A 10,430-nucleotide genomic window follows, 5' to 3' on the forward strand; every position below is an offset into this window, starting at 1 on the left:
TTCATCTTCTAGATCACCAAGTCTCAAGGTATTCAGATTATGAGTAGACTCGTTATCTGTCTTTTTTGTTTGAAACTCTAAACTTAGAGAATTTAATATCTTTTCAATAACTTTAACTTCTTCTAATGCTTCTCGATTGATCCTTAGACCATCAACAATTTCTTTAATTCTCGTAAAAAAAATCTTTGATTGATTCTGTTGGTTTCATTTGAGCCAACTCAAACTGTCTCCAAAGCTCTTGAAGTTTTTCTCTCTTCACGTCTGTAACACGTTAATGTGCTTTTAATAAAATTGTCCAAGCCTTCTTTGTTGATCTTTCATGCAAATATTTATTATATACATGCAATTCTACCTGGCTGTAAAGGTAGAAGCACGCTTTATACTCCAATTGTCTATTGTTCTCTAATTGTGTAGCTTCTTTACTAGTTAATGTTATTTCTTCGGGGGGGGGGGGGGGGGGGCTTCCTTGAACCCATTATCAATAATGGACCATAATCCAACAATACTGGAAAAATTCTTCAACTCTCAAAATTATTTTTGCCATCAAACACAAAAATGGGACAATCGGGTAAATATGAAAAATTCATATTATTTGGAGTAGGAATCCTAAGTTGTTTTGGATTTGTTATTTTTGGTATTTATTTAATTCATGTCTAGTTAGAATTTGTTTGTCCTAGTTTATATAGGAATAGATTTTCTAGTCATAGTTTAATTTGATTTTTTACTATTATAAATAAGGATGTTGTTAGGTTATTTTCAATACACAGAAATACACAAAAAATACAGAATACAAATAAATATATAAATCTTGAAGTAAGATTCAAGAAATTTTGAGTTCTTAAATAAAATGTTTTTCCTTCATTCTTGCAAATAATATTGGTCTCAAAAGCTCGACCCATGAACAAATAAATGAATAATTGCTCCAAAAAAAAAAAGAATTTCGTCATTGGTAACAAAATGTCGATAATACAACAAACGATTCTTGGCTCAAAAGAAAAATATTATGTAGTTCCAGCAGTACATGCGTTGTTGTCCATATTGATATATAGTTCAAATTAAAGCATGAATTCAATTAAAGGATTCGTTTAACATCAAATTGGAGTAAAGTCGAATTTAGTCTTATGTGGTTAGAAGATGTAATGCAAACGCCTTTTCAACATCCTCCACTTTAATATCAACATTCTCATCAATCTGCAATTACAATGAATATAATGTTATGGAAAGATTCATTAGGAAAGTAAGACGTAGATTTGATGATTAATCATGACAACACAAAAGTTATAAATTACCTCAGCAAGAATGGAGATATACTGAAGAGATGTGTGATTGGATATTGGTGTAACTCGAATGTGGTGAATAGTAAGATGTAGGTTTTCCATTATTCCTGCAATTATTGAGAAGATGCTCCTCATTTGCTTATTGCAATGGATTCCTATGAGTACATTTCTCTCTAGAATTTGAACCTTTATATCATCAATATTCTCATCATGCCTTTTGGATTCAACATGAGAATATTGTTTGTGTATTAATGTGGCATGATCACTTGTTTCAATCAAGTTTCTACTACTCTTTATTGTCCCAACTGCTTCCTCTAAAGTACTAACACGTTCTTGAAGTTCTCCTATGTACTTTATAGCATCTTCAAGAATTGAAGCTTTGTCCAACTGCATCATCAAACAATTATACATACATATTTCATGTTAGGCTAGCCAGCTCATAGCTAGAGATGGAAGAAAACAACTAATTATCTTGACTGTCTCAATTCATGTGCAGCACTTTTAATTTCAATTTACGACGACATAGTTAAAGCATTACAAGTCCATTATTATTAATTAACAGTATGATCACTGCCATAATGATATATATATATATATATATATAAATATATATATATTTGGAACCCGAGGGGAAATACGCAATTGGTATTCTCATCTTCAAGTGCATTGGGTAATCCCGTTCTAATGCAATAACTTTGAAAAAACAAAATAAGGCCGGAGCTGGAGGAATTGTTAGAAATAGAATTGGGGACATGATTATGGCTTTCTCGTACCCTACTCAATTCTACACTAACAATTATAGTAAAGCTCAAGTAGCTTTGATTGGTATCTCTTGGTGTCTCGATCAACAATTTGAAGCTTTGGAGGTGGAATTGAATTCTCAAATTGTGGTCTGAATGTTTAATGGGAGTTCTAAACCACCTTGGAGAATCCACAACATCATTGAAGACATTAAGAATAGGATTGTTCAAAGAAACATAATAGTAAAGAATTGTTATAGGGAAGGAAATGAAGTTGCAGATGCTCTTGCTAAGCACGCTACTACTATACAGGAGCCAATCATTTACTTCCATGAGTCTAAACTTCCGGCTAAGGTCAGGGGCTCTTTAAGAATGAATAAACTTCAATTTCCTTCCTTCGGGAGAAGACCAAAAAAGGCCTCTTACTGATATTACGATCCTCCATAATTCGTTTCTTCTCTTGTTTCTTCTGTGTGTTACATTCTAGGTGTTCTATTTAGATGCATCACATGAAAGGTTATTGTCTTAAGATCCTTTTTTGTTCATAAACTTTATTAAGATATTTTTTGTATTTTAAGAAGAAAAAGGAGGTAAGGTTTGATGTCCTCCTCCAACTTATGTATTTTTTTTATTTAAAGTGAGAGAGATATAGTAAGGGTCTTGCCAAACCCCCCATCACAGGGAGGTGAACATTCCTGTGTGAATGGTTTTTGGTAAAAAAATAAATATATATTCTATATATGTTAGAGATTTATTTCATGCCTCTTCTAACTTTGTACACTTTTTTGTGGATGAATAGACATGGTAGGGGTCAAGCCTAACCCCTCACATCAAGCCTGGGAAATTTTTGAAATAGCGCGAGCTCGGTAGGTTTGGAGTGGCTGACTAGGTTATTTAATGTCATTTTTAAAATAGCAATGATGCCCGAAGAATGGAGGTCGAGCGTAATGATCCCTCTATACAAAAACAAGGGGGATATCCAGAGCTGCAACAACTATAGAGGTATCAAGCTTCTAAGCCGTACTATGAAAGTGTGGAAAAGAGTGGTGGAGATGAAGGTTAGGAGAGGCATGTCTATTTCAGAGAACCAGTTCGAATTTATGCCGAGACGCCAACTACAGAAGCCATCCATCTTATGAGAAGACTGGTGGAGCAATATAGGAAGAGGAAGAGGGACTTACATATGGTATTCGTCGATTTAGAAAAGGCTTACAATAAAGTTCCACAAAAGATACTATGGAGATATTGGGAGGCTAAAGGTGTACCTGTGGCGTACATTAGGGTGATCAAGGACATGTATGAGGGTGCCAAAACCAAGGTAAGGACAGTAGGAGGGGACTCAGAGCACTTTCCAGTTGTGATGGGGTTTCATCAAGGATCAACCTTTAGTCCGTTTTTATTTGCTTTGGTGATGGATGGATGACGCGACAAATTCAAGGTGAGGTGCCATGGTGTATGCCTTTTGCGGATGACATAGTCCTGATCGATGAGACTCGTAGCAGAGTTAACGCAAAGCTAGAGGATTGGAGACATACCTTGGAGTCTAAAGGGTTTAAGCTGAGTAGGACCAAGACAGAGTACTTAGAGTGCAAGTTCAGTGAGATACCTCAGGAGGTTGGCGCGGAAGTTAGGCTTGGTAACCAGGCCATCCAAAAGAAAAGTAGTTTCAAGTACCTTGGGTCTATCATGCAAGGCAGCGGGGAGATTGATGATGATGTCACACATCGTATTGGGGCAGGGTGGATGAAATGGAGGCTCACTTCCGGTGTGCTATGTGACAAGAAGATGCCACTACAACTTAAGGGCAAGTTCTACAAAGTGGTGGTTAGATCGGCTATGTTATATGGGGCGGAGTGTTGGCCAGTTAAGGTCTATCACGTTCAAAAGATGAAAGTAGCCGAAATGAGAATGTTGAGATAGATGTGTGGGCATACCAAGAGCGACAGGATTAGAAATGAGGCTATTCGGGACAAGGAAGGAGTGACCTCGATAGAAGACAAGATGCGGGAAATGCGACCGAGAAGGTTTGGTCATGTGAAGAGGAGAGACACAGATGCCCCAGTGCAGAGGTGTGAGAGGTTAGCCATAGATGGTTTCAGAAGAGGTAGGGGTAGGCCGAAGAAATATTGGGGAGAGGTGATTAGACAGGACATGACGCAGTTACAGCTTACCGAGGACATGACCTTAGATAGGAGGGTGTGGAGGACCCATATTAGGGTAGAAGGCTAGTACATAGTCTCGTTATTTTTCCGTATTAGTAGGCGCATTAGCGCACTATAACTTCTTGTGCTCTGACTTCTATTATTATCTTTCTATTACTTTTTGTACTTTGATTACTCTATTTTATCTGTGTCGCTTTCGTTATTTGCGTTATTCGTTATTTGCTTTCTCATAACGCTTTGAACTTCTTAGCCTTATCTGACCTCTTTTTATGCTTCTTTTGAGCTAAGGGTCTCTCGAAAACAGTCGTCCTACCTTGGTAGGAGTAAGGTCTGCGTACACTTTACCCTCCCAGACCCCACGTTATGGAATTTCACTCGGTTGTTATTATTGTTGTAATGGAAAAAAAGAAGAAAAAAGAATGTGATATAAGGATTGGTTCAATATAACAAGGATCAGTAATTTCACTCACGCTTCAATCAATTAATCAGTATATTCAATCTTTCGCAACGAGAAACATTTGTAGGTTGTCGGTTACATATTTATCATAGATTTACATGTTCCAACAAATCCATTGAAGAAGTACCACATAGGATTAACCACTTTAAACCTTAGCTTGCAGTAAGTACTAATAATGAGTCAAATGTCTTCTATAAGACTCAAATATGATATGATAAGACAATTTTTTTGTTAATAGTTCTTTTGCGAGGGTTGGAATGTCTATGTTAACTTTTTCTTACCTTTTTTTTTAGGATAAAAGTTTTATTTTTGTATTATATTTAGAGATAAGATCAAGTTCACCTTTTTGTAATTACCTTATGATATATAACACCCCAAATCATATGAGAAACTCTTTTTTTTTTAAAAAAAAAAAAGAAAAATTATAATGAGAAATTACGAAATACCTTCTTGAGAGCAGGTATAGCTTTGGCCAAAAGAGCAAAAAGTTGGGAAAATCTTTCTCGACGTTTCCTTTCAGCCAAAAGATGATCTTGAGATTGCAAAGGAGTTCTACATATCCTCTTAGCTGCCACTGATGAATTAGATATGCTGCTGCTCATCATCACTTTTTCCGTTATCATATCATAATCTAATTCATTATCCTCTAAAAAATAAGAATCAGCTGGAATATTATTATTCCCAAAAGAAATAATATTATGTGATGAAGACGACGAATTAGAAGAAGGAGAGGAACAGGAAAATCCAATTTTAGGAATATTTTCTAATGAATTGGAAGCGGCTGTGGGATTTTGATGATTAGGGAAAGATGTAAACATTTCAGAAAGTAAATTCTTAAATTCAAATGGTGCTTCTTCACCAATATCTGTGTTGTTATCATTATTAAACCTTGCATTTTCCATGGCTTAACAAATTTGAAATTTTTAGCTATACAATTTTTTTCCCTTGTCTTATTATATAGTGGACTAAGAAAATCACGTGTGAGTAGTAGTCTTTGTTATGAAAGTCGTGGGATTATTATTTTCTACATTTTATAATTAGTACATATTTTAGTAGTCCTTATTATATATGACAACTAGAAGTTTCCCATGCTTAACATGCTTTGATTAGAAAGAGAGAGTTGAGGTGATGAAAGGCGAGGGCATTTATTTTATTTTGTTTGTTTTTAGTGTATAAATTATTTTATAAATTAAAGATATGAGCCAACAATATCAGTACTGTACCTATCGTGAGTTGAATATTTGGTTACGTCATTCTTGGTGTCATTTCCCATTCCCCCATAATATCGTATATAATTAATATTTTTTCGTTTAAATTTATGTGATGTTATTTAATTTATATAAAATTTTAAAAATAATTAAAATTTATAATTATAAAAAAATTATAAATATTTATTTGATTATAAATTATTTTATTATTTTTATTTATTTATTCGCGTTTGGTTTATATGCAAAAAATACTATCTAAAAATAATTTAATATAATCTAAATAAATATTACGAGAAGTACATGTGAAAGTAGGGACATGGAGAAGAAGTAAGATGTTCAAATATTCGTGTTTTCTGTTTTCTGTTTTCAGCAGAGAATTCATTTTCCACATTATTAAAATTTTATAGAAAAAACTATTTTTCAATTTTTTTGACTGGACAAGAAAAAAAATTTAAAAAACATTTATTTATACTGAACATACCTTAATTAAGTGAAGGCATAATACTGAAAATTGAAATGCACGTTCTTGGTTCAACCTATTTTTCTCTTTAAGACACATTTACCTTTAGCTAATCTAATTTTCATATGTCGGAACATTTGTAACAGTAAACTCTTTGTACAATTGAGAATAGTCGATATGATTTCAGTTTATGTTGTTTCTAATATTAACAATTTTTAACCCTCCCAGTCCCAGGCAATTGCCCATGTTCCTGTATTTTTTTTCTTTTATAATAAACTTCTGATTTCAAGAGACACTATTTCTTAAGCTGCCCAAAGTTGCCACCTGACATTTATGCCCTTTTAACACGTTTAAGTTTGTACTTCTATCCCTTTCAATTTTGAATATATATAAGTAATATAGTTGAACAAGTAGATATACGTGTCTCAGTATAATATGTGTCCTACATGACATATTACAAAGCAGATTGAGTGTATTTCATGCGAGATGTCATGTTCGACGTATGTGTCTTACTTATTTAATTTTATATAAATTTAAGTATCTACTTATGTACACTCAAAATTAAAGAAGGTAAATATCAGCTAGAATCAATTAAAGAGCACGATCATATATTATACCTAATTTTTCTCTCTCTTAAGAATTCGCAACAGCTCTATTTGATAAAAACAGATTCAGTTGCTCAATCAGATTAAATAGATACGTAGATATACAGTATCTGGATGTTGGTAACTTGTCGGATTTTTTCCAAGATTTTTTATGTTTTTAAGATTTAATGGGTTTGTTTAATATATGTTTTTTTAGCTGAATATAGTTGTGATGATCTTCCACAGGATACATATCTCATTTATTAATGTCATTTCTTGGATTATCATTTCATTTCAGTATGGAATCATGTCCTTTAATTATCCTTCTAATTAACAACTCCTTTTGACTAGAAAATTCTGATATATAATTTGTTGATATTAAGAACTAATTAAGCAATTTAATTATCTTCTTTCTTTTTCCTTTTAATTTCCTGTAAACCCTCTTCTATAATACCAAATGAAGTACAATTTTTATCTTTTACAAAATAAGTTTAAATTGCATAAATCGATGGTGTAAAAATATTTACACAATCGTTTATAAACTAATTACTTCTATTATAAGCATTAATAACCCATGACCTGAATAAAAAAAATCATGACCTGATAAAATTATTAATTATTGGCATGTTATAATAGGTTAAATTATGCGATAATGTAAATACGTTTTTTTTACTTTAATTGAAATGTGGAAATAGTTTCTTATAAAAATACAGGGTAAGACCGTGTACAACACACTTCTTATAGTTCAATACTTTTTCGGACCCCATATATAACTATAGCTTAGTGCACCCGGCTGCCATTTATTTGATACAACTCAAATTCTTCAAAATAGATTTGGAATCAATCTTAACCAATATATAGGATAGAGACGCAATCTCAAACCTTAATTATTTTCTTATTCATTGCAGCAATTTTTTCTATTTTCATATTAATTTCTTATATCTTAATTATTAGAAAAAATATTAAAGGATATACAAAATTTGCATTCTTCTATTACGAGAATCTGATCTTTGCAATCTTTTAAGTATTTTAGATAACGCGTTCTTGAATAGTTGCATCTAATTTAAATATTAAGTACCTCCAATTTATAATTTAATGCTATACAACAACAACAACAACCCAGTGAAATCCCACATCGTGGGTCTGGGGAGGGTAAAGTGTACGCAGACCTGACTCCTACCAATGTAGGACGACTGTTACTGAAAGACCCTCGGCTCAATAGAAGCATAGGAAAAAAGGTCAGACAAGAATATTAATAGTAGGAAAGTAGATAACGGAAGAGTTCCAAACAATAGTATAGTCAAAGCACCAAAAAACAGTAGATATCGTCAAATAATAGCATAAATAACATAAATAACATAAGATAACATAACATACATAACATAAATAACATAAATCAGAGTACAAGAAATCATAGTGCGTTAATACGCCTACGGATAAGGGGGGATAATGCCACTATGTACTAGCCTTCTACCCTGATATGTGTCCTCCACACCCTCCTATCTAAGGTCATGTCCTCGGTAAGTCGTAAATGTGCCATGTCCTGTCTAATCACCTCTCCCCAATATTTCTTCGGCCTACCCCTACCTCTTCTGAAACCATCCATGGTCAACCTCTCACATCTCCGCACTGGTGCCTCTAAGACTCTCATCTTCACATGCCCAAACCATCTCAGTCGCGTTTCACGCATTTTGTCTTCCATCGGGGCCACTCCTTCCTTGTCTCGAATAGCCTCATTTCTAATTCTGTCGCTCCTGGTATGCCCACACATCCATCTCAACATTCTCATCTCGGCAACTTTCATCTTTTGCACGTGTGAGACCTTAACTGGCCAACACTCCGCCCCATATAATATAGTTGGTCTAACCACCACTTTGTAGAACTTGCCCTTAAGTCGTGGTGGCACCTTCTTGTCACATAACACACCGGAGGCGAGCCTCCATTTCATCCATCCTGCCCCAATACGATGTGTGACATCCTCGTCGATCTCCCCGCTGCCTTGCATGATAGAACCAAGGTACTTAAAACTACTTCTCTTATGGATGGCTTGGTCCCCGAGCTTAACTTCCGCGCCAACCTCTTGAGGAGTCTCACTGAATTGGCATTTTAGGTACTTTGTCTTGGTCCTACTCAACTTAAACCCTTTAGACTCCAAGGTGCGTCTCCAATCTTCCAGCTTAGCGTTAACTCCGCTATGAGTCTCATCGATGAGGATTATGTCGTCCGCAAAAAGCATACACCATGGCACCTCACCTTGAATTTGTCGCGTCAATACATCCATCACCAAGGCAAATACAAACGGACTAAGAGCTGATCCTTGATGCAACCCCATCACAACTGAAAAGTGTTCTGAATCCCCTCCTACTGTCCTTACCCTGGTTTTGGCACCCTCGTACATGTCCTTGATCACCCTTATGTACGCTACAGGTACACCTTTAGCCTCCAAACATCTCCATAGTACTTTAATTTCTAAATTGAAAACTTGACCAAAATTTGCATTTTCATTACTTGGTTTTTGCTAGTTGAATAAGAGTTGATCTCGTTCATCATAGAGTTTAAAAGCGTCTGTGTCACGTGAATTTATGTTATTTTTTATAAAATTCTTTAACTTTCTTTTTTCATTTCAATAAAAGATTTAGCTGAAGTATTATGTGCACCCCTCTTCAGTGTCAGTCTAGAAGTATATGCCAATCCTTTTTCTTGGCTCGCTCTCATCGTCCCGCCCTGGAGGAGTCACATACATCAACTGTTCTACTCCGATCCCTATTTTGATTATTTGTATTTTATTGTATTATATTATATTGGTAGATCATAGATGTTTTGTTACTTAACGATAAAATTCATTTTATTCAACAACCAATTTGACGTGATGGAATTGTTATTTGATTTTTCTACAAAATTTCACCCTTATTGTTTGATACATATAACTCCATTATAACATTTATTTCTCTCGTTCACTTTTATTTGTCCACAATGATTATTGCATTCCTTTTTTAAAAATAACAAATAAAGTACATAATTTATGATAATACTCATATTAATTAGTGTATAGTCTTAATGGACTTGAAAAATAATATGGGGAATAAATTATTAATGTTAATTTAAAGTAATTATTTTTTTTCATAATATTTAAAAGTGGACAAATAAAAATAAAAAAATATTTTTAATATAGTAAATAAATAAAATAACGAAAGGGGTACCATAATTTGAGCATTGAAATGCACTCTAATTAAACGTGGTTTCCATGAATTAATATCAGTTTCTCTTACAGAAGTTTTGAAGACCTATATATCCTAGGTAATGGATGTTAAATAAGTAGTAAACATATTTTGAAGATCCTATAGGTTTTGGATAAGACAAAATAATTAATAATTTATTATACATTTAAATGTAAGATTGTTCTTGACTTCTTGTCCACTCCCTTTTAATTTCCATGTTTTTTTCCAAATCTTTAACTTTAATTACAGCTTTTCACAATGTACAAGAATATTTTTATCATACTCTTTCTCCACCTTCTCCAAGTTGTATGCCCATAGGTTCAT

The 10,430-nt window shown here is 33.8% G+C and overlaps 1 protein-coding gene across 1 annotated transcript; it reads right to left on the bottom strand.

Annotated features, from left to right (window-relative positions):
* Positions 1 to 987: 987 nt before the first annotated feature.
* On the bottom strand, positions 988 to 5,538 carry LOC129899609 (transcription factor bHLH18-like). Its single transcript, XM_055974620.1, has 3 exons — positions 5,083 to 5,538; positions 1,290 to 1,664; positions 988 to 1,191 (listed from the first exon to the last, which is right to left on the bottom strand). Exons 1-3 carry the CDS (start codon positions 5,536 to 5,538, stop codon positions 1,120 to 1,122), a joined length of 903 nt encoding a protein of 300 aa, XP_055830595.1. The 3' UTR covers positions 988 to 1,119.
* Between the last annotated feature and the right edge of the window lie 4,892 nt (positions 5,539 to 10,430).

This window comes from Solanum dulcamara, chromosome 8, assembly GCF_947179165.1.
Source record: "Solanum dulcamara chromosome 8, daSolDulc1.2, whole genome shotgun sequence".
NCBI lineage: Eukaryota > Viridiplantae > Streptophyta > Magnoliopsida > Solanales > Solanaceae > Solanum > Solanum dulcamara.